The sequence below is a fragment of the Anas acuta genome, chromosome 9 (assembly GCF_963932015.1).
Source record: "Anas acuta chromosome 9, bAnaAcu1.1, whole genome shotgun sequence".
Taxonomy (NCBI): Eukaryota; Metazoa; Chordata; class Aves; order Anseriformes; family Anatidae; genus Anas; species Anas acuta.
The window spans coordinates 15,828,138-15,852,823 of record NC_088987.1 but is presented as its reverse complement, the minus strand read 5'-3'; the positions used below and the strand labels follow the sequence as shown (position 1 = coordinate 15,852,823).

General features: G+C 48.7%; 1 protein-coding gene across 8 annotated transcripts in view; it reads left to right on the top strand.

The window, feature by feature from the left end:
• The window catches only part of LOC137860915 (uncharacterized), a 128,900-nt gene extending 104,672 nt beyond the window's left edge, over positions 1-24,228 (top strand). For 4 of the 8 annotated variants that reach the window (XR_011099246.1, XR_011099247.1, XR_011099248.1 and 1 more), the window contains 10 exons: positions 639-1,068; positions 1,233-3,535; positions 3,698-3,832; positions 4,080-4,247; positions 4,339-4,497; positions 5,313-5,485; positions 6,348-6,532; positions 16,091-20,818; positions 20,922-20,993; positions 21,602-24,228. Coding sequence is in view for 4 of the 8 variants with exons in the window: in XM_068691727.1 (XP_068547828.1) it covers positions 6,458-6,532; positions 19,268-19,341; positions 20,692-20,818; positions 20,899-20,993; positions 21,602-21,661; positions 21,848-22,037 (621 nt within the window). In the remaining 4 variants the exon portion in view is untranslated. The other 4 variants (XM_068691727.1, XM_068691729.1, XM_068691728.1 and 1 more) reach the window with 4 other exon arrangements.
• The last annotated feature ends 458 nt before the right edge of the window (positions 24,229-24,686 follow it).

Here is a 24,686-nt window from a genome sequence, read left to right as displayed (position 1 = left end):
ATTTAAAAGCAATTGGAATATAAAAAAAGCTTCCAAGTGCAAACTTGGTTTAAAATGAAAATCAAACTATTCCATGCCCTCAAAATAATGAAACATAATGTTTTGATGTTATGAAAACACCTGGGTCAGATTTTTGTCTGGAATCAGGAGCGTGTTGATACCGACGTGTCCAGGTGAACCATCTCCTTTGCCAGAACTCAGCGTGCTCCGGACGGGAAATCCCCAGGCAGCTCTGGCAGTAGCAGCCAAACCTGGCCTGCTTGTGTGATGTCATCCTTTCAACTCCTCAGCCTCAAAGCTTGTGCTCTATGAGGCATCCCGAAGGTGATAATTAACCAGCAAAGCTTCTTCATAGAAAAAGAGGAAAGATGATAGCAAAAAAAACCACCAAACACATTCATGAGCAATGGTGTAGTCAAGGAGGTGAACGAGGGCTTGCTGAAGCACCCAAGTATCTTAGAGAATGTGAATGTTATAATGCAGTGTGATAAAAAAGAAATGAATGGGATAAAAAAATGTTGCCCAGGCCCAAGCATGTATGTGGCTTTGAGCTGTCTGGTGTGCTCTCCTGGCTCGCAGACACTCCAGTGCCTCCAGGAATGCAGGTCCTGTCTCTTTCCCATGCTTGGATTTTGCAGGCTTTCTTCCCCTGGCTCAGTGTGAACCCATCTCAGTAACGGATGGAAGGAATTCAGGGGAAGGAGGTGAAAGATAGCACAGCTTTGACGCGGCAGAGATGAGAAATTTTGCACTTTGTCATCGACTAATGGGAACAATAGCAGGAATGAAAGCTGACTGCTTGCTTTTGGAAAGCAGAGGAGAGAAACAACCAACGTGTGAGATGACAAGAAACATCTTCCCCTGAAGGCCAATCCGTGTGTCATTTGAGCTCGATGTTCTGGTCCTCTCAGTTATTTAGGTGGCCTCCAGTCACGAAGAGCTGGAGCATCGCTAGGGAGCTGCCCAGGTGCTGCGTGAGGACAAAGATGCTCAGCTGGGAAAACCCTTTTCTTAAGCACTTGCCTGAATTCCCTGTGGCTCGGACACGTGCAGCAGCACGGAGCCCAGGTAGTCCGGGCCTGGGGCATTGGAGGGGGCTCCTTGCCCACCACGTCCTTGTACACTGGCCTTCAGGAACTGGGTCACCCCTTTACAGCCAGCAGCTCTCCCCGACCTGCCTGTTGCCTGTGGCATGCCTTGTAAGTGCACTTGTTTGTGTTTTTATTTCTCAGGTCCAGCCTGGCATGTGGATATTTGAAAGGCCATTTGTAGTCAGCCCGTGTATCTGCCAACACAGCCTGCCTACTGTAACCAGCTCGCTCGTGTCATCATTTACTGCTCCTCCAATATTTGTGTCAACTGTGATCTTTGCTGGCAGCAAGCTCATGTTTTGCCTTCCAGATCATGGAGAAAAATCTCCCAACAGCCCTGGGCTGAGAACAGAGCTTTGTCTGAACCTCACCATGCTCGCCTGAGCTCCGGGGGCACCGGTGGCCTCCCCTGCTTTGGGGGAGTCAGGATTTCTAGTCGAGATCCCCAGTTCATCCGCCTCCATTTTGCCTGCCGCGCAGAACGACAAGACATGCACTGGGGAAGTTGTTTTAGCCGTGGTCTTAGCTTGACAGCAGTGACGAGAGGGCAAATGATCTTTCTGTCAGTGTAGTGAAAGCCATTGCAGGCTATTGATTTTTTTTAATCACAGCACCCCATTCAGAGTGGTGCAAAATGCTGCTTTAAATATTAATGCTTTTCCCACTGCTTTCTCCCTTTGCCCCCACGTCCTCCCATTCCATCACAGGTCCCAGGCTGTGGGGCAGCTGAGGGATGCTCACTGAATGAAGGAGGGCTGTACGTAAAGCACTTGGCAGTGCCCCTTTAACGCAGGAGCAACTTGACTTTTATTGCCAGTGCTGAGAGCATCTACAAACATAGATTTAGCATCAGCCCCCAGGCTTAAGATACAGCTGTTATATTTTTTCTTTCTCCCTTTAATTTTTTTCTCTCTCCTTTGTACTAATGTAATGCTTATTTAGGAACTGCAGCCATCTGTGTCTGCTATGGATGGCACTGTTAAATTTGCTATTGCTTTCTTTCCCCTGGTTTGATGAGACTCCCAGTGCACAGAAAATTTCCCAGGACAGCAGAGACTTTCTTTGATTGCTTTTTTTGATTCCCTCCAAAAGAGAATGTTCACAGTGCTCTTTCTGTCCCGGAAAAAGGTCAGCAGCCAGAAAGCTGAGGATCCTGCCTTACGTCGGGTTAATGAGGTGAATTTATGAAGGGCTGCCCAGACAAGAATGTTGTTGAAAGTAGAGGTGGTGGTTTTATCTGCAAATAAAAAGGGAGGGAAGGAGGAAGGGCTGGGACCAGAGCCCTTCCCATTCCTCCGAGCAGCTTGTGGCTGACGGTGAGACAGCTCACGTGGGAATTGGGACAGTTGCTGTACTCCAGGGAATTTTCAGTGTTTTTCAAGTGGAATAATTCTGACTCGACAGATGGACAGGGACCTATCCCAAGTTAACAATCTGGCGATCAGCGAGCGCAGCGGGAGGCTCAGGCACAGCTCCGTTCCAGCCAGGCAGAGCAATGATGGGTGTGTGGTTTCGCCATCAGGCACTTGGCTATTTTTGTCAGGCGAGGCAGAAGTTGATTTCTTCCTGTTTTGTCGCTGAGTTGCTTGCAAATGGCTCGTGTTCACCCTTGTGAGGGAAGGTAAATCTTAAAAATATCTCTGAAGGGAAGAAAAAATATCTTTTTCTTTTGGGCAAAGCCCTTGTTGAGTGAGTTGCTCCAGAGAAAGCCACCATTCCTAAAAGTTATTTACATTTTAATCCCCTTCTCTTTGTTTTCATTTCGTGTTTTCTCTATCATGTGCTCCTTTCAACTCTTCCCCATAGAACCATAGCTTCTTTTTGCACCCCAGGCCCCCTGCCTTGCTAATAGCCCTCTTTGCAGAAAGGTTAACAGCAAGTTTATATGAAAATGCTTTACCATCTGATGGGGACCAGGTATCGGGTGGTGGAGGTGCTGCTTTATGGTTTGTAGGGGCTGAGGAGTTGTCACTTTTCTTACCACAAGCCCTTTGGCTGCATCTGTTTGGGCACTCAGGGCCGTTCCTTGTCCCCTGCCCATACTCTTCCTCCAAAGCAGTTTTTAAATTGCCTTGCCATCTCCCAGAATGGGACAAGGAGTCGTTTGAAATGGGTGCAAATGGCCCAGCGTTCAAAACCACAGTAGGGACTGTTGCAGTAATGTGATGGTGTGGGTGGTTAAGTTCCAAATATCAGGAATATTGGTTTGATTTTCTAGGGTGCCTGAAGTCACAGGCTCACTGGAAGCTGTCAGCTGCCCCTGGACTTTTATTGATGCCTTTCCATCCTTCAGATCCCGGTAGTTAAGAGCACACGGTCACCTCCTTACGCTGCTGCCATGCATCACAGAACTGTTCCCTGGGATTTGCTGCTAGGATCCCATGGAGCCTGTGGCACATTAGCTCCTGAGCTGGCAATTTGGGCTCGTACCTGCAGTGCTGAAGGTGCATACACACACCACTAACACTTAAGAGCTTTGCAATATGGTTTTGCAGCTGTCAGCATGATGAATGGATGTTATGTTGTATTTCCTGCTTTATCAAATACTAATTATGTATATGATAATTCTAAGCATCGTGGTTACTTTTGGCTCATTTGTTTTTCAGTTTCCAGAGGCGTAATGGGATATTTCAACACCCCCACTTCCATTCTTGAAATTCTGCTTTAATTGCTTCTCTTCGGCTTTTGCTTAAGGTTTCCAACTCTGATGGGTCAGTGTATTGATCCTGCACTTTGATAAGGTCAGTGGAGATCAGCTGTGACATTTCGAGGAGATTTGCTCCTCCCCTAATGGGCTTAGTCATCAAAGAGTTTTTCAGGGGACAGGGCAAGGGGGAGATTGAATTTAAACTCTTACATATGTTTATTTAGGCAGTCTTGTAAGGCTCTGAATGGTGATACCGGTTGAGAGCCCAGAGTGTCTGCTGTGGAGGCAGAGAACTCTGCACAGCAGAGTTATTGAAGCTCTGTGTTTATGACCCTCGTTAGAGCAGGTGCTGTCTGGGTAACTGACCAGCTGAGATGACACAGACTGAACCCAAAAGGGTTCATGATAGAGCAAAACCAGTGGCCCCGCTCCCCAGTTCTGCAGAGGCTGCGCTGCGCCTCCCATGTGGTGCCTCCAGCCACAGCTCATCTTGGATGATTCAGAGGAAGGTGAGAAAAAGAAATAGCAAGCAACATCTGTCTGGCCAAATGAGCCTGGAGGAGGAAAATAAATAAATGAATTCCTTCCTTATGTCTGCAGGCGACCAGCTGAGGTCTTGGAGAATGAGATTTGACTACAGCTATCGGCTCAGTGAGAAGCTTCGAGGCTTAGCAGCAGATAACGCAGAATTTCCTGTTCTTGTCATGGCTCGAGGAAGGAGGAAGCGAGCAGGGGCACGCATGGGTTCCCGGGCCGGAGGTATGCCCTGCGCCATCCAGTCCCACTCCCTCTAACCCTGGGGCTTGGGCTTTCTCCCAGGAGCTGGAATAAAGCCTAGCTGCTCAGAAGTTATCTCCTGCTATGCTAAAGATGTCAAATGATGAGGGCCCACACCCTTGCAAGGTCCTCCAGTGTTCGGGTTCCCTCCCTGCTGGGAAATTGCACTGTATTTTGGGATTTATCTGACCTGAACTTCCAGGCATTGAATCTCACCACGTCTTTGTCAAAGGCCTGGGAAGTCCCCTGCAACCTAGGATATTTCCATGTTTAAGATGTCTAGACGTCTTGTGATCTCCTAAGCATCTCTCCAACAAACCGAGCTCAGCTGTTAGTTTTCCCAGTGCTCAGATATTTGGGTGGCCTCCAGTTGAAAGCCCCCTGGTGTTTCCCCCGGCTGGACACTGAAGGTTGGGGCACAGGCTGGGAGGGAGCAGGCGGTGGGAGAAGGTTAGTTGCTTGCACGTGGTGGCTCTGCAGCAGCCCCATGGGGTGTTGCTGTCACCCATGCATCCTGCTCGGCCAACCACGAGTTATTTCATGCATTTGTAGGGTTGAGCACTGGCATTGAGCCCAAACCTACAGATAACCTGCCCCAGCAGGCACACCTGCCCACAGCTCTCCTGGGAGGGGACATGTTGATGTGCTCTGTCTCCAAGTGGTTCACAAGGTTGCTGAAGTAGACACAGTTGTTTTTCCTGCCTAAGACATCCCAATATCCCCTAGAAAATCTCTGCAAATGCAGAGCTGTGCTACACTCCTGTTAAAGTCAGGCGTGTTGTTTTTTTTTTCATAAGGAATCATGTAAATGGGGGTAAAAGAGGGAGTTAAGGAGGGACAAAATGGGGAGTAAAAGAGGGAGCAGATGCAAATAGCCAGAGAAAACCTGGTTCCTGTCCCTGCTTGGATGAATATTCACTTATTCCATGGAAAGCATCTGCAGTCCTCAGTGGAGCTGGAGCTTTCTGAGGTAATCTCTCCCATTGTAAGTAGCTGTAATTTGCATGCGTTGTTCCCAGAGGCATCCTCTTGCATTTGGTTGCATCAGAACATATTTCTCCACGCGGCAGTAATGTAAGTAGGTGGTGTAGATTGGGGGTGACCAGCTTGTGGCTGCGGACACCGCTGAACAAATCTGCTCGTGTGTCACGTCATCTGCTTCGTCCACGTAGGGAGGTTTATCCTCTTGGATCTGCTTGGTCACGCAGATCAAGGGGCCGTTGATTGGGGCAGACTGGCACCTGGTAGGTCAGGGAGATATAAATATATTTAGTGGTTCTCTAACAGGCTATGAATCCTGCCCCTTGTATCTGATCTCATTTACCCCCCTCTGCAACCTGCCCTGTCCTCATTACGTGACCTCGCTTTCTGCTGTCTATAAATGTTCGCAGCCAAGAGTATCGCTCCAGCAAATGGTAGATAAAATGCCAAATGGTGTGGACAGGGAGCAGAGTGTTGGCATTGATCTAAACTGCCTGGAGAACCCTGCCGATCTGAGAGCAAAAGCTTTTTGTTGGTGTTTTTGGACTATGAAGTGAGGCCATCAAGTTTTCAGGATATCCCTGGCAATGGCAGAGCAATTCAATCGTGCTGTCTTATCAGATTCTCTTTGTCTGTCTTATCTTTCCCCTCTCCTCACCGTCAGGATAGGAAATGCTTTTTCTGAAGGGTTAGTTATGTGTTGCTACGATGGGCAGCTGCAGTCTTTAGCACAGTAAGCAGATACCAGACTATGAGGTAGCTTAAAAATTCAGCTGTGTATATGGCCAATGAAACATCTGGCCTCCAGGTCCACCCTGACTCATGTCCTGCACACCCTTGTGCCTTTTCAGCACGGGGCTTGCTGTCAGATTCCCCCAGGAAGGGGAAGACGTGTTTGCTGAGATCGTTGCTGGAGGAATGATCCTCGCCATGGAGCCTTTCCAGGGCACTGCTCTCTGGAATGCTCCTGGCCCTTGCTCTTCTTGGAAGCTCTGCTGAGACATCTGTCAGCTCGAGCCCACAGAGGGAGGCCAAGGTAGGTCACTTTTTAGTCACTTCAGCTGACTTTTTCTCATGTGGATCTGAATAATCTCAAGGAACAGAACAGCTTTGGGTATTCTGGCCATGGTCCCAGCCCTACCCCTGCAAATTCTGCACAGCTCTGTTAGGAGAGGGCAGTGTGAGGGAGCGGGGTCGGGCAGCTGGTCCCTGCCAGCTGGGATCTCACCAGATCGTGCGGATGGGTTTGGTTTTGTGACGTACTTGGGTTAATGCTTTACAGACACTAATTCTTGACAAGAAGCAACAGATCCAACAGTGTTTAAGTTTAAAGATGGGGTGAAATCTGTAGGCCTTGTTTTGCATGGAGCAGGACAGTGGAGTGCTCGGAAGTGGATTTAGGACATAGGATTTAGGCCTTGTTTCTGGTTTGCTTGGGCTTAGAGCAGTCACAGGGCTCCCACGGTTTAGAATTCGTCCAAGGTGCCCCAATATCACCGAGCTGAAGGGTGCTGAGTGTGCCGTGGTGGTTGGAGCCCACTTGAGAGTCTTCCTGTGTGCTCCTGACTGCTGTGGCATGGCACGGCTGCAGAGGGGAAGGAAAAGGGGTGCAGGCCCTGAAATGCCTTGGTAAGCTGGTTTGCCAAATCTCAGTGTCAGCGGTGCTGTCAGCATCTCCCTGCCAAGAGAAGCAGGCAGGCAGCTGAGGTTTCCTGTTTTTTCCTTCCTTTTCTTTCACTCTAATGCTCCTGTTAAGCTCTCTTCACTGTGCTCACCGTAATGGTCCCTCGCTCGGTTTATGTCCTTCAAACTCTTCCCTTTAAACACTTAGTCATCACTTAGCTAAACTACTATATACAAATATAGCTCTTTTGATCTTCCTACGTAAATCAATACCTCCTGCCCTTTAATCTTCTTAGTGGCTTTCTCTGAACTCCCTCCAATTTACTATCTGTCTTTGAAAGTGAGTTGTCTTTTGGGCCTGATTCTCCACAATTTCAAACTTCCCCATGTCCCGATATCTGCCCACAACAGGAGGACATGGTGGCTCCCCACCACTCTGTTTATGTAGAAGATATACAAAGACTTAGGTACCAAGCACCACTTGTCCCCTTGGCCAGAGCCGAAGGGTAATGCAGCCCAAGGCCGTGATCCCAAGGCAGGTCTTGCAGGATGCTGAAGGCCACACCAAAAGCCAGCCTCAGTGCTTCTGTGCCATTTGGGGTGAAGGAGAGTTATGGAGAAGCATTTCTGTACTGATTGGTGGCATACCATCTTCTCTGCAGCAGTAGAGCCCACGGGAGCAAGCAAGCCCAAGAGAAATGAAGATTTGTCCCCTCAGAATTGGTAACAAAGGTGTCCCTTCCTGCATGGGGCAGCTCCCCCACCTGCCTGCTGGTGGGACCTCTCTGGCCATGGCTGGTGGGGTGAAACCACTGGGAAACTCAGCTCAGCAGGAACCCAGAGCTGGGAAACCCATCCGTGGCGCTGGTGGGCTGAGAGGCACTTGTCACTGCTGCGCAGGGAGGGATTGCCACGTCCACTGGACACACTGGGAGGTCCTGCTGGCGTATGGTGGGAGGTAACCTCGTGCCTTGTGTCACACAGGGGGCAAAAATTAAGGCCCTCTGTGTCATAGAATCATAGCATGGCTCAGGTTGAAAGGAGCCCTAAAGATCATCTAGCTCCAGCCCTCCTGCCATGGGCAGTGATGCCACCTACTAGATCAGGTTGGCCAAATTCCCATCCAGCCTGGCCTTGGACAACTCCAGGGATGGGGAATCCACAACTTACCCTGGCAATCTATTCCAGTGCCTCACCACTCTTACAGTGAAGAATTTTCTCAAGAACTGTAAGTCTTGAAGAGACCATTGCACAATTCCTCCTCCTCTCCCAGCCTTGATGGTTTCTCCAGCCATCCCCTAAGCTCATTCCACTCTTGAACTGGGAATGCTGGGAAAGTCATTTAAAACCATTACAGTAAGTCCTTTTTTTTTTTTTTTTTTTTTTTTATCCTTTCAAATGAAAGGTTTATAATAGCAATAAGCCCCTTCTTTTAGCATCTCATTATGGGTCAAATGAAAGCTGATTGGAACATGAGATGGAGGATTTCACCTCTCCGCTCATCCCCACTGGATAAACGTAGTTGTGCTGCCGTGGGCCGTATAGCTTAATTAGTCACTATTCTCTGCTGTTCCTAAAAGGGAAGAAAAAAACCTTTGCAAAGCCTAGGCAGGCTGTCTGTGTCATATTTCCTGTGTTCTTAGAGGTGTTAATGAATTCATTAATCACTTAATGGCAAGGAGGGTCTTTGGGGACCAGCATCGCAATTTACTGCTCCCAGGAGGCAGACTCTCTGTCACTGATCTAAAGTTTCAGCTCCGCTAATTTGTGCCAGCAGAGCCGCCGAGCTCCTGCCTGCAGTCCTTGGAGCGTGTGCAAGCCTGCAAGCGTCGTGGCCACTGGGAACACCGCAGCAGCATGCAAAGCAGCGGGGCGATTTCGCTGGGGAAGAAGAAGGTCTTGCGACGAGTGATGTACCGTCTCTGAAGTGTTCAGAGTCTGCACAGAGCAAAGGAGACATTCCCCCAGCCTCGCGGTTGTGCTGCTTTCATTCTTTTCACTGGGACAGGCTTCCTGAGGAACTACTGGGAGAAGCCCCCCCTTGCAACAGGCTGGGGAGCACACCAGGAGCCTAAGAGGTTTCTTGCTGACTTACAGGAAATCTAAGCTATGGAATCGTGGCTGTATAATCTGGCCTGGGACCGCAGGCTATGCAGGGAAGGGAGTCTGTGAATCTTTTCTGATTGAAGAACGTCAGGGTGATGTATTTTGACTGAAACTGTCAGTTAAAATGTGAATTTGGATGTTTGCATTTCTGTTCTGCTGAAAATGTTGATTATTTCAGTCTCTCGCCCTTGTTGCAGGAGTGCAGCTCGTGGCAAAGTTCCCTACAAAATGGCTCTTTTGGCTTAATTCTAATCGCACGGCAGTTCAGGGAGAGGAGGACGTGAGCAAAGCCCTCCTCTCTGCTAATTCCGTTCCACCAGCCTGTCATCACTTCGCAATTGCACCTTTTTAAAGGTTTTTCTCCCTGCTTTTCTGTGGCTGAGTTCTTCTCCTTAACTTCTGCTCTGATTTCTTTTCCCATCTTTCCCCGCAGTCTGCTGCTGTCACAGGCTGGGAGTCAGGGAAGGCGAGGTATGTCAGATGAGGGGCAGTGGGGAGGGCAGAGCCTCTGGACTGTGGCTGTCCCCATGCACAGGCTTGCTCCCCATCCCTGGCACCCTCCTTGGAGCCATTCGCACACTCGTGTTCCTTGCTCGAGAGTTGCCACGGGGTGGAGTGAGCTGAGAGGAGGGACAGAAGCTACGCATCAGATTGAGGGAGAGGAGAAAGGAGGGAGAGAAAGCAGGAACACAAAACCACTTCATCATAGAAAACACAAAGGGAGGCAATTTCAATAAATGCCAGATGGTCAAAATTAACCAGAGACATGTAGAGCCCTGCATGTCCAACTGTTTGCTTTGGCAGGCATTCTTCAGCTTTTCAAACGAGAGTCTCCCAGGCGCCCTTTTCTTCTCCTTGGCCTTCCTCTTCCCCTTCGCTCATCCTCTGGGCCCCACTTCTTAACCCCACCCTTCTCCTCCCTTGGGTCCGTTTCCAGCCCCTCATCTCTCGCTGCTGCCCTTGATTGACGTTGCACTGCAGATGCTGACTTGGGTTATGACTAGGAGAGACCTGTGCCTGGGAATCAGTTACCATCCTCCATGGTGAAGAAAGGTCCTCGCAGCCTTTATTTGTTGTTTCAGCCCAAAAGCCAGCAGGAGACCCTCATGGCTCGGCAAGTGGAGGATCCCGTGCCACTTACCCCGGTGGGGCAGGGGACATGGCAGTGCTAAATTTGAGCCCACAGGAGGACTCCTTCCTCCCGACAATGCAATCAGGAGGGCCCTTGTACGCCGCAGATGGAGCGCTCCAGCTAACGGCGAGCTCTTTTGTGTGCGCGTGTGCTCTCTGCATTTGAAACATTTATTATTCTAAATTGCCTTCTGCACATTTTACAATAATTACGACTAGTGTTTGCCTTGTTATCTCCACTGTTACTAACAAGAATGCCATCATTATTCCAGTCATTAGCAAAATGGATGTTGTTGTCCGGAGCTGCCGGCTGTGGGCCTGCTCTCAGAAGGAGTCTTGCGCTCTCCAACCCTGCTTGCTCCATCTCTCTTGCAGGGGAACACTGTTGTTCTCAGTAGGTTTGGACCTGAGGGGGCAGAGGGGGAATGGAGATTATGTGAAGAAGAATTGGTTTGAGGGATTGCTGGTGGGTGTCGAGATTAGCAGCGGTGAGCGCTGGGAAGCTGCTAACGGCAGCATCAGCAGGAATGAGAGGAAAGGCGGCCATTTCCTGCGCTCCCTTGGCCTTTGGTGTGTCTTAGGCCTGCTCCTGGCATTACAGTCCAGCAGCTCTCCCTGTAAGTGCATGTTGCCTGGATGGGAAGAGATGCTTTTGCTCTGGCAATGGATCTTGCAGGTGAGGGAGGAAAGGCTGGAATTAAGCTGACAGCGCTCAGCTGCTGTAAGGTGGGCCCAGCGCTGTGCAGTGCCACTGCCTGTGCAAGGAAGGCAACTCCAGGCTCCTGTCCCACTAGCAGTAGGATCCCCCAGCAGATATTTGGGTGGTGCTGAGTCTATTCTGACAAACTCAAAATAGGTTGTGGGGGGTTGCATTTTTCAATGTGAGCACTTCTTCTGTGGGCTCCCTCCCAAGAATTTGACAACCTTGAAACATTCAGGAATTTGTTTGGATTTTGCCCATTTCAGGGAAGGAAAGAAGAAGGGTTTTTTAACCAAAAAGATCCTGTTTGACCTTGAAGCCTTCCATCATGTATTCTAATTAAAATGGAGAACTTCAAATTTCAAATCTCATGTACCTTTTTATGAAACCTGACAAAAATGTTTACAGAAGCTAGGTGACCAAATGAAGCATTTTGGTTTTAAGTTGAGTAATGTGTTTCATTCAAAGCCAAAAGATTTTTTTTTCCTTTTTACTAAAAAGAGTAAAACAGTCTTTTAAAATTTTCCTTTGGTTTTTGAAATCTTGGCAAAACCAGAACTGTTGCTTATATAGCTTACTATGAGACTCCAGAGGAAAGGTCTTATTTGCTTAGAGTGTAAAGACAATATGCACAAACACAGAGAGGCAAATAGCAAGAAAGATTTTTTTTTTTCCCAAGTATACTGATCTTTTGGGCCACAGTGCAAAAACTGCAATGTTCTCCCATGGTCCGTCCTCACACGGCTTGGTTTCTCACTAAAAACCCACTTTGCCGGACAACCATGCCCTCGGTATTTATTAGCCACAGAATCACACTGTCTGTCCTTAGCTTTTATAGCAAGCAACAGAAAAATAATTATGGGCATATTTTCCTCCTTTCTAAATGCAAATTATCAATTCAGGGAAAGTTGTATAATTGTTTCCTGATAATGGTATTTTTAGGTGTGCTCACATCTGAATGCTAGCTAGCAGTCCTTTTTCCATTGCACTCTTGAAAGAAAAGCAAATTTCAACAGAATTGTATTTGTTGAATACTGATTAACTAAACAGAGTTTGGAGTTTATGTGGAAAGTAAGTCACTCATGTCATTTTCTACTTTACCGATTTAAACTATTTCCTGTATCTTAGAAAACTATCACCAGAGTAAACCATTACTGTGATTAAACATAACACAGTTGATAGAATAATGTTACTTATAATGAAAAGAGAACTTTTCACGTTCTACCAAACCAGGATACAGCAGAGCAAGTAATATACGCATATAATGAATGACTCAGATCTGTGACAGAACAAGTCATGCATGTGTACATTCTGTAAACCCCAACATGTGATATGAAAAGATGCTAAGGGTGGCATTCAAGTCTTGTGTAAAGTCAAAAGAAACAGTGATCTATGATTTCAGTGGAAGTCAGCTTGGCCCCTGAGATGATGAACTGAGACAAAATTTGAGCAGTTTCGGTGATCCTATAGCATACATTCTCAAAGGTGCCTATTTCTTGGTCCAAAACTTCAAGCCCTTCTAGTTTATGACATAATGTAGAAGACATGTAGATGACATTATGTAGAACACCAGGTTCCTCAGTAGTGTGGATTGCCACCAAAGAAACCTGTTCTGCTCCATTCCACCTCCCTTTCAATGTGTGTGACCTATACGGGGTTACCGATACTCATGGGTTGGTTTCGGTAGCCTGCTGCTGACTTGCAACCGGTATGACCCAGACCCCACAGCTACTGCAACCACTGCGTGTCAATGTCAGGCATCTTTTGATGGCTGAAACTCAGATTAAGATGGGAGCCGGAGAAACTGATTTACATCTGTGGCTTTGAATGAGGACAAAGTGGATTAGGGGCAACACTGCAGAAAGGATTGGTTGGAACGAGTGCTCCAGAGCCTCCAGTGCTGTGCTGCACGGCTTCGCTCCTGCATGCAGTGCATGGCCTGTGGCTTAGGAGCACTGAACACACCCTCTAAAGGGGATGGAGCTTGGTGACTTCAGCGTCCCCTGCTAACCCAGGGCCTTACTGCTCCAGTTAGAGCACTGGTAGCAGCCTCGCAGTGACCGGAGACCCAGGTCTTCTCATCCTGGACTCTCCATCCGCCTCTGTAAGAGCCGCTCCTAAGGCATTATGCTTAATTAAACAAGATAAAGAGGACAAGAGAAGCAGAGGGATTAAAACTAGGGATGAGTAGCTGGGAGTTGCCATTGCTCTTGTTTATGCTGAGCCTCTCCATGGGGGATGTTCTTCAGTTTGTCTCAGCATGCCGAGAGTCCTCTAAGTGAGAGGCAGCGGTTTACAGAGTCAACAGATTTAAGCAGGCTACGAATATTAATTATTAATTACTCTTGGAGAGTGCTATACGTTAGATTGGTGAAGTAGTTAACAGCTCTGCCTCCTCCTCCCCGCAGACACACTCTTGCTGTCAGATTTCTCTCCACAGCTAAGACCCTGGTGCTAGAATTAGGCCAGAAACTATTTTCCAGTCGAGTGGCTTTTAATGGGCTCTCCAGACTTCTTCTTTTGCATCCTGTGAGTGACGAGATATGTGGAGAGGAGAGACGGTGGGATTGATTCGTACTGTAAGAAGTATGAGAATTTAGCTAAGTGGGGCTCAGCACTGCTAGAGCTGCGTGAAGCCCCGCGGTGGTTGCGTCTCGTACTCAAGAAGCACCCGCTAATTATCCATAGCAGCGGGCAGGGCTCTGGAGAAAGCCCATTTGCAGGAGTCCTCAGGGAAGCTGTATTTCTGATGGAAGGCAAGGCAATGATCTTTTGGATCTTCTCTTCTCCATCTTGAACATTGTGCCAGGGTTCGGCATGTTTCTGGGTGTTCCTTGTCCACCTTAGCTATGGCAGAATGAGAGAAGTGGTGCTTTGTGTAATGAGCATGGTGTAATGGTTTGGAGATGGTGGCAAGTCCCAGTGCTCTGCAGATGTTGAGGGGGGATTTTAGTGTCTCTTACAGCCTTATTCAGGTACCACTTCCCTCTGGGTTCTCTCCATGTGGCAGAGCGCGGGTTGGCTGGGGCACATGGTCCCTTGTGATCACCTGCACCTTGCTGTGATCTGAAACTTTGCCTGTGGGAGAGGATGCCATGAGGGAAGGCCCTTTGGGATGATGTTGGTATGGTCTTCTGCTGACCTAAACCATTATACAGCTCTGCTGGCTTCAGGGCAAGCCTGAGTTGGGGCTGTTGTCTAGTAGAAGTGGATGGAAAAGATGCTCCAAAATTAAAAATAAGCCAACAGCGAGCTGCATCTCCTCTCTGGCAGCCTTATTTCACGCTCTGTAGCTGCATGAGGAACTTGGCCCTGCTTCCCAGCCAGTTCTCCCTTCCTTCCTGCCTCTGCTCCCCAGCCAGGCATCGCAGAGAGGTGACCTCCATGGAGCCAGAGGCCAAGCAAAGCCCTGCAGGCTGGGCTGAGCAAGGGAGTGTCCCAAGCAAGGGATGAGCCCCGAGCTGCTGGGGAGATCCTGCTCCCCATTGTAGTAGTCGGGTTCCTCCACCTCCTGGGCTGAATGCCTGCCATGGCAATTTGGGTGTGAAGCACGGTCCTAATTTTGGAAGGCGCTCACGCAGCAACAAAAAGGGCAGCGGAGAGCAGGCTCGGGAGCTCTTTCTGCGAGAGGAAGGAATATTGTGATCTGTTAGCATCTGACTTGTTTCCAAACACCTACCACGCTTTGTTCGTGCACTGTATTAAATAGCCCGTGGAATTTAATTCCTCTGGGAAAACAAAACAAAACAAAACAACCTCCCCACCCCCAAAGTGCAGCGATTTTGTAATTGGACTGTGACAAAGCTGAATGCCTCCTGATCAGGGGGGTTATTGTTTTTAATTTCTGCATCATAACAGGGATGCGGCGCAATCCTACATCTAGGCAGACAGTTTGGCATGGAAAGTCACAGCTGGGTGATTGCAGCTCCCCCAAGCAGGGGCTTTTAGAGTGAAAATGCTGACAGATCCATAGCAATAGCGGGCAGGACTCTCATAATTTATTTTTAATGCCATGCTGTCTTTAACTGTGCAATTTCCTCCGGGGTGTTTGCTTTGAGATTGCAAGATAATTACATCTCAGAAACCAGGCTAATTACAGTTAACAGCCTGAAAAGTGAAGGCCCCCATTTCCCGCCCCCCCTGCCCAGGTTTTTCCACCAGCTTTCCTCGCGGCCGCCTGCCCGAGCCGCGGCAGCAGGGTGAGGAAGTCGCCTTGGCACCGCGCTGGGACGCTCGCTTCCCGTCCTCGCCCCGCGGAGGTGATGGCCCCGTTGATTTGTGTTGGGTGGGGACGTGGCAGCCCCACCAGGAGCTTGATGGGGAGCTCGATAGTGGGGAGGTCAGCGCTGGTGCGGCGGGGAGGAGAAGCTGGGGCTGGTGGGGATGGCCAGAGAGGTGGGTGGCATGGTCAGCGTGTCAGTGCCCTCTGTTGGGTGCTGTGCTCAGCCATGCGCATCGCCGTGCTGAAGGAGAGGGATTTTCCTTCAGCTAAATGGGGGGAAAAACATGAATTTCCAAGCCTCACCATGCAGCATCTAAGTTCAGCACTGCACGCGAGCAGTTAGCTGGGGAGCGTGTTCTCTTGCCCCAGCCTGCATACCTGCCTCAGTCCATCCCTTCTCATTATCACCCTCAATTAATTACTCGCGGGTGCACGGGCGGCAAGCTGGGTGCTGGCAAGCCCGTGCCTGGGGTCTCATGGCCAGGCCTGCCGCTGCCTTCCCTGTGTAAGGCAGTGGAAGTGCTTCCCCTGCCTGTCCCTCCACTTTTTTGTCTCTGTTTAACGTAGCTATTTATTTGTAGCAATGGTGAGGTTATAACTGTAGTGATCTATGGCTTTTGTAGGTTAGTTAATGCATTTATTTCCATTTATTTTATTTATTGCATTTATAATGGAGAAAAGAAAAAGAAAGCCCACACCTGACAAGCTGTCTTGGCATCTCGTGAGATGGGCATAGAGCACGCATCCAAGGTAAGTCCTTGTTTTTTGTCTCTATCAGCTGGTCTAATAAAAGCCCCTAATGTTTCCTACAGGTCTTGCTGCCTTAATTTTTGAGTTTGTTGAGGGAGCTGGAGCCTGCTCGGCTGGGACACAGGGAGGCAGGGGAGGCAGCTCTCCCTAGGAACCCCCCAGAAGCCCAGGGGTGGCAGGTTGTAGTTCCAGTCCCAGCGGTGCTTCTGCTCGCCATGCCCAGGCTGAACTCAGCACACTACAGCCAGGAGCTCCCGAACATCAGCTGCAATGCTCAGCTCAGCCCGTGCTCTTTCGGAAATAACTGTGAAAGCTTAAAAGGCTCATCCTTGCTCTATCACAATGTGGTTGCCAGGCTCCTTGGAGAATGACAGCAAAGAGCTTCAAAGCAACACACAAAAAAAAAAAAAAAAGCCTTCCTCCAGCAGCCTTAGATGCTGTCTGGCAGAGTATGCATACACTTGCTCTTCGTGTTTTTACACGATCTGGAAGGTTGGCCTCTAATTCTTACAGTCTTGAAAAATAATTCATTTTCTCTTCTGGGATTCCAGATCAGGGATTAATTTAATGATTTTTTCTTTCCCATTGTTTGTTTTTAATGATTAAGGTGATAGTTATAAATTGTTAACAAGTTCTGGTAGAAATGTGATCCCTGGGAACTTTTTTTTACGCTGAATAAAATAACAGTGAGATTGATTTAGCAAAGCCGGGTGAGTTGCTGTGTCTTCAAAGATTATCTTGGTTCTGCATGAAGGGCCAGCTCTTTGAGAGGTATTTAGGCCTAACCGAAATCAGGTGCTTAAGCACCTTCCAAATAAGAGAGGCTTCTGTCTGTAGGGAGTGATAAAATTGTGTGCTAAATCAGCCAGCGCATTAGACCTTACTTTTTTGGCTGGGTAATTTTTTCAGGCGGATTGTTTCCTCTCCCAGACCGCTGAGCTGGCGCCGAGCGGTTATTTTATGGAAAACCTTCCTTTGCTGGAAGCGGCACGTGGCCCCGGGCTCGCTGGGGTGGCTGCGTGGCTGGGGCCATGCCCACGGGTTGGTGTTTCGGCATGACCGACTACCAGCCCGTGAGGACGCATGGAGCTGGAGGTGGTGGGGTGGCGTTGGCTTGTCTTGCTCCCCCGGTTTGTTTTGGTCTCTTTGTTTAGTGTTTGCTGATCTGTGAAATGTGTTCTGGCCCTTGTTCCCATGGGGCAGGGGCTTATCTGAAAGCGGCAAACAGAGGTTTCTGGAGAAGTGTCTTCCAAGGATGATCTTCTTCCGATAGAGGTTGTAATTGTTTAATGATTTTCCATATGGATTTCCGTGTGGGCTGCTACAGGACAGCCAGTGCTGGCTCGGCACTGGGGAGTTTCTGCCCGTGCTTGCTCTGGCTGCCCTCTCTTCCCCCAGCGCTCAGTGGTGGGGCTGGATGCAGCCTTTGGGCTGGCCAGCTGGCCTCTGTGCACTCTCACAGTCTTTTGATTTATATTTACCTTGATTTTTTACTGCCCTGTGTCATGCCCAAGCCTGAAAGTTGTCACGTTTTTCCAATTAAATCAGTTGACCTTGTACAAATGGATTGTCTCTTCCTGCACACCTCGCCTCTCCACCAGCCTCGGTCTGCATGGCTGCAGTTATGCTCCTTTAAAAACACTGTTTTTGTGCTACCTCCAAGCCATTGCATCCCGCTCCCTGCTATTGCAGACAACCAAGCTTCTCTTCCCTTTCTTAGGCTGAAAAAGAAAAAAAAAACACCTTTCTTATTGCACTGGCTTTCCTCCTAATTGTTTGGACAGTGAAAAGCCTTATTCTAGTTTCTCACCTAAATTTATTCATGGATGGTTTGTGACCTTTTGCTGATGTTGTCCTTTCACCTTAAATAGCACTTTCTCTTCCTTCATGTTAAACCTCCCGATACATGAAGAGAGAACAATTTTATCACCTCTCCACCTTCATTTTCTTAAACTAACAAGTCAGGGCCTCCCAGCAGCTGACTCTTGTAAAAAGGCCACCTTTGCTCCGATGCTGCAGATAGCCTTCCTCTGAGCCAGTTCCAGCCTGAGCTCGCCATCCTTGACCCCAATTTTGGGTGACAAGGATTGTGTGGTGCTTCACACGGGGTCTCGCCAGGCTGTGTGCAGTGACCCTTGTCCCCCTGAAGCACACACAGGTACTTATGAGGCCCCAGTGTTTACACGGGGCTTCTGCAGGATGCGAGACCACTCTGTTTGAGGAATGGGATTTTAAAAGGTTTGATCCCTTTCACAATGAAGTCACAGTTGAAATTCCCATCGATTGCTAAGGCGTGTGTCCAGGACTTAATAAGTCTTGTTGCTCTGTGCCAGAAGTGGTGAACTCCTCTGACATGATAAATCGCGTGCCAAAGGTGTTGATGCATCTGACCGAGGGGAGCAGGAGCTCCAGGATCGTGTGGTTCAAAGCAGGTGATGGCAGTGTGCAGCCAGGGATGGGTTCCCTCCTCCTGCCCCCCTTTGCTTTACTAAAGGAGTAAAGATCATGTAAATATTGTTAAATTGTGTTTTAAAAGAAAAAGATGCGAAATGGAACCCTTGGCACTCTGGTGGAGGAGAGAAGGATTTCAATGGATGGGAGCGGAGCCTGGGCAAGGCTGAGCAGGTGGAGAGGTTTCGGACACATCCAGAGCTGCGGGCTGTGCCTGAGATGGTTGAGCCCTACCCAGGTGGGAGTGCTGGCAGCAGACAATCGGGAGGGCAGTGCCATGAGGCACACGAGGATCCTCCTTTCTAACCATCGCATGCGATGCTGGGAACCGCAGCTGAGTCCTGAGGCTGGCTGGAGATCAACCAGAGATCCTGCCTGATGGAAACAGAATCCTTCTGTTTCCTGATCTAAGCCCTGTAACACAAAGCAGATGTAAAGGTCCAGCTGAGATCAGGAAATCTTTTGTGTGCGAGGTGGAGGCAAAAAAAGAAAAAAAAAAAAAAGGCAAAAAAAAATAAAAATCACTGCCAGCCCACGGAGCCTGTGCAGGGGGCAAGCAGGTATGTGTGGGGCAGAGAGCTGGCTGAAGGGAAAGGGACGCTGCCTGCTGAAGCACAACCTGCCCTTCTGGAGTGATAACGATAAAAAGCAGTGCCACGGGAATGAAACAGAGGCAACCCAGCCCGCGTCCATTTCTGAACCTAATACCCTCAAAGCCCTGCCACCTGGGCTTCCCGAGGCTGGGTGGGACCTGCCCTGCCCTGCCTTGTCTTCTCTGCTTCCCGCAGGGGCGTGTGGCCGAGCAAGGAGCACCTGGGTTAAATAACGCCTGTGGCACGACCTATGCCTTCTGCAGGACCAGGTGGGTGCCGGGCCGGATTGTGCGCTGCCAGCAGCACCCGTCGTCTGCCTCTGCACCATGGGGGTCCCAAATCCTGTGTGGCAGCCCTGCAAGTTGCTAAACAAAGCAAGGGAAAAATCAGGCGCAAGCTGTGCAATTTGCAGATGATCTGTGTACCTGCTAGTTTGTAACAGATGTTTTCCTTTGCGTGACCATTTGTGAGCAGCTTCCTTGTCACAGTCTGTAGTAGCTGCAGTGCTTGGGAGTGAGTGATACCTTGCACCTGCACAGAACAATATTCCTGAGCATAAACCAGGTTTACAATTCTGGAAAGCTGCTGTTGCGCAGAGTTTTATATCCAGTGCAAGCAACAGCAAAATAAAACCGTACAATATTTTTGAAACGTGTTAGAAAAAAAAAACTAGAAGAGGGGAATTGCATGCATGGGGTTGGGTCCGTGCAGCTCTGTCCTCTCCGAGGGGTGGCCAGAAGCGGATGCTGCAAAGGGAGGTGCAGCAGAAGGCAGATCTGCCCCATGTTAGATACGCTTATCACCCCTAATAACGGGAGGCTGCCTTGCAATATCATTAGCACTGTCAACAGGGATGTTGCTGTTTAGCTGTCGTAACTCTGGCTATTCTTGTTATCCGTATACATGCCTGCTTCCTTTCCGAAATGTCACAAATTCTTGGCCACGACAACTTCCCGTGGAAGTTAGCTCCATAGTTTAATTATGCATTGTGCAAGCGCAGTGTTTCCTTCTGTGAGGCCATGCCAGGTGGTGTCAGCAGCACAGAAAAGCCGGGTCAATTATTATAGGGTTGCTTCTGAACAGTGAAACATCAGCACAGCCTAACTAGCACAGGCACAGGTTATGCCAGGCATTTCAGACAAGCCTGTAACAGATAAAAGGACTGAAATTCCTTGTCTCCTGGGCGAGCTGGCAGGTGAACGGGAACGTAATACCTTCCTTTGGGTTACCCGCAAGGGGGAGAGGGGGTCTCTGGCTCAGAAAGGCAGATGAGTTTTCCTTGTTCCTTTTGAGCTGTGCCAGTGGACTGGGATTTTGGAAAAATGCACAACAAAAAGAGGAATGAGCTGAGTCTTGCGCTGAAGAGACAAATTTTGCAGGGAGCTTTCTCCCTGGCATGTGGCACTCTCCCAGATAACAAAGGTGTTTCGGTCACCTGGGGCTTGGAGTGCATGGGTACGGGAGGAGGCTGCCCTGCCTGGGTTAGCAGTGCTTGCCCTGTGTCAGCACGCTCCCACAAACACCTTTCTCACCCACCCAGCTGGCGGGTGATGCTAAACCACCTGAAGTTTGCTCCTGTGCTCATTTTGTGCCATGTTCCCATGCGGACTCACCTGCAGAGATCTGTGCAAAGCTGGATTCCCTGCGGGCGCTGCCGGAGCCTGCTGCAGTCTGTCGGGACCGGCCGCTTGCCATCTGCTGTGGGAACAGGCAGCAGAGAGCACACACCGTGACGGGGTGAGCAAGGTACCCTACAGCACAGCAGCCTGGGTGAAATGGGAAATGTAGTTATGGGCAGTGGGGGGCATCCTGCCCCTCTCCCCCAGCTCAGTGCCTCCTCTCTTCACAGAGCAAACCAGCCTGCTGCGACAAGAAACTCAAGGGGACTGAAGATGGCACCCGCATTTTGGGACAGACAGAGGTGGGTGACATAGCTTTGGGGGTGAAGGACTCACTTTTGGGGGCTGCGATGAGGCGTGGTGCTGGCTGGGGGATTCTCGGGTGCTAGGAGCTGCAGATGCAGGGGGCCTTGGTTGATGCAGCCATGCTTTGAAAATAATGGCCTTGCAAGGCAGAACAAAAATGGGGAGGGGAAGGGAAGGCAGGGAATATCCCGTGTCTTGGTGAAGGCAAGTGCCGGGGGTCTTTGCCAGCATTGCCCCTCTTTGGCTCTTTTGGCAGGGGGGAATTTTTCATTCCTTCCTGCTTGTTTTATCAGATTCATGCCCAGCTAACCAACAAATCCATCTCTTCAGAGATCAATTACAGTGTCTGGCTGTGAAGCCTGGAAATCCAATTAACTCCCCCAATTTTTATTTTATTTTTTTTTTTCTGTTAAAAAAAAAAGGAGGGAAGAAAGAGAGAGACAGAGAGAAATACATTGATGCGGGGGCATAAATCACCTCGAAAGCATTCCAAACATTAAAATAAACAAGGACAGATTTCAACTTCATTTGTCTTTTTTTTGAAACTCTGTCACTGATTTATTTTGCTGCTCTAAGCCTCATTTCTGTCTTTGCTCCTTTTCAGAGTCAGCTGCTGCCTCTGGAGCAGAGCTCCATGGCCAGATGCCTCCTGCAGTGATGCCAGGTCCCCTCACCTGAGATTTTAGGGTGTTAAACAGTTTCCTTCTGGTAGGGCATTTGGGGACTGATTAAAATGGATGCTCAGCTCTGTCTGGATGGGGCTGGTAGTGTGGCTGAGGAGCGTGACCCACCTGGCTTCCAAGGAGGAAATAACTCTGCTTCTCAATCACTGATTTCTGACTTTTTGCAGCCACCCAGAACTGGCTGTTCAAACTGAACCTCTCCATCCTGACATCACATCGTTGGTCTGTTATGGGACTTACTCCATTTCACCAACTCTGTCACGTCCTCAGGCCTACCAAGGGCTTAAAGGAAACCCTCCTCTACAAGGTGGTGAAGTAGTGTCCCTGTGGAAACACTGCATCTGTGCAAGTGCCTAGAGGTAAGCAGGGCCCAGGTGTGTCTCAGGCAGATGGTTTCACTGAGATATTAAGAGAAGCACTGGGACACATTGCAAAGAATGTAGAGGAAAGAAGTAGACTGACAAATTTGTAATGTTCCTGGATTCAGGAGCTGGCCGGCAAAGGGCCTAGCAAGTGACCAGTGATACAACTGTTTATTGAAACAAGGAGGCAGAAATGGTGGTCTAGAATGAGCAGTGTGATGCTCATGTGAAATTGGTTAAAAAAAAAAAATCAGTTTGGCAGGACTCTTTGCTGCCACCAAGCCTGATATTTTGTCTGGTGGCTTCAAAGGTTTTTTTCCCGTATTTGGGAGAGGCTGCAGAGGGACACAGCAGCGCTGCTGGTGTCTGTAGCTTGGTGTCATGGTGCCAAAGATGTGCATGGGTCATCAGGTGCAGGTGTAAGGGTGATGGATAACCTAGAGATCCTAATGAGCCTTCCTTGTAAGGATCATACCTTAATGAGGAACACTGGCACTGTCAGTCCTATCTGTTAACTTTGATCTTGGTCGCTGTCAGCCAGTGGAGTCAGTAGGAGTCAGAAGAAACATTTTTGCCTAAATAAGAGGTTCTTCTGTCTCTCAAGTGCCTGCTATTTGGCTAATTTATCCTTAGGGAAGGTTATTTGTTAACTGCCTCTTAAGAGTTTCCAACAGAGCTGAAGGAGGGGTGACAACTCCTCTTCACAACCACCCCCGAGGGGAGGCAGGGCTGGCAGTGCAGGCACCTACCCAGGCTGGTTAGCACCGGCAGCAGGTACTGAGCATCTGCAGGGGAGCTGCAGATATGATTTAGCATCCTTGGTATGCTGGTGCCCATCTGGAGTGGCAGCAAGCTGGGAGGAGTACCCTTGGACAGCCCAAACAGAACGAGGTCCTTGTGTTTTGGCAACTGAATACCACCCATCTGTTTCTAAAGAGGGCTTTTGAATTCAGAGCACTCTGAGGAAGGAAGAGAATTGAATATGGTGCAGAAGGAGAGCAAGTGAGCCTCAAGTGCTGGTCAGTGACAGCAACTTCAGGGAGGGTCAGCCCTGGTTTCTGGGGCTGGAGAACCTCTGTCTCAGGCAACAGGGACTTGAACCTGCAGCATCTGTGCTGTGGTCTGTAGTCCCTGTACCCCTCTGTCAAGCTTTAGTTTTCATTCCAAAGGAGAATGAATAATCCTTGGGGGTGGCTGTGAAGAGGAATTGTCACCCTTCCTTCAGCTCTATCAGAAACTCTTCAAGAGGCAGTTAACAAATAACCTTCCCTTGGGATAAATTAGCTCTGAATCCCAATTCAATAGATGCTCATTTTAAGATGTCCTTGTTACCTTGTGTGAGTGGCTGATCTTCCTTTGAATCCTGCTGTGTTTTCAGACCCCGTGATTGCTGCGAGCAATCATGAGTTCCACATTAACAGCTCATGCACTGATTGCACTGAGCAGTCCCAACACAACCTTTTGTGAAAAGTTTTTGAAAGTTGAGCTCCATGCTATGCTATCAGAAAGCTACACAGATCTCACTCCATCACATATTCTGGCAACTGACTTCAAATGAGACCTGGTTTGCAGGGGCTGGTGTGCAGACAAGAACTGTGCTTCAGAGTCCAGCTTTTGAAAGAACATCTTTTAGGCATTGTCAAGGAAACCTGCTGATGACGCAGAGTTGGCCAACTGCGCCTCCAGGCAGCCTGGAGCAAAGCCTCTGAGATGTTCAAATAGTAACCCTAATGGATTTTTTTTTCTCCTGCCCAACATTGTTCCAGAGTAGGAGAGTGTCATTGGATAGCTACAAAGAAGAAAGAACTGCATCAGAAAGAAAACCCTCCTGCCATGTCATCTTGCCCAGACCTTCCAGTGAGGCAGCCTTTCAACTCAGAGTAGGACTATGTCTCATGTACCAAAAGTATTGCCACTGTTTGCAAAAAACAAGGCATCCTTATTAATAAGCCTCTCCAAAAACAATGAAATGAAACATGCAATCTTGCACAGATGCTCTAATATATAGCTTTGACTTTTGCGACAGTTGATAGATTTTTATTTCTCTCACACCAGTGGCAGCTGTAGTGTAAAGTATCGTGTCGATTAAAAATCTATTTAATCAAATGCTGTCAGGGGAAGAGCTCAAAACATTTGAAGAATGATTCCTAAAAGCTGTCCCTTGACTGTGAGTGAAGTCTGTCCCTTGACTGTGAGTGAAGTCATCCAGAGATTGGCCTGGCAGGCTGGAGTGCAATACAAAATCTCTGCTCACCTTTATTTCTAAAGCTACCAACAAACTACAGTGATGAGTATTGAGAGGAACCTTTGCCCAGCAGAACAGCGTAGGCTGTGGTCATTTCTTTTCTGGGAGATATGCCCCAAGAAACTTTTGTTGTAGATAAAACCCATTACTCAATTTATCAATCCCTACTTACACTTCAAATTCTTATATCCCAAATCCATGGGATGGATTAGATACCTTAATGTGGAATGTAAAAGTAGGCTGGAAATCATTGCTGTGCAAATTGTGCAGACAGTTTTTTTCTGTTCCATGACTGAAATGGACTTCAAAAGAATAAATAAAATCCATTCTGGTAGCCCCCAGTGAGGAGTACACTTCCTTGCAGAAAGGGAAAAAAAACCAACAAGCTCCCAATATTTT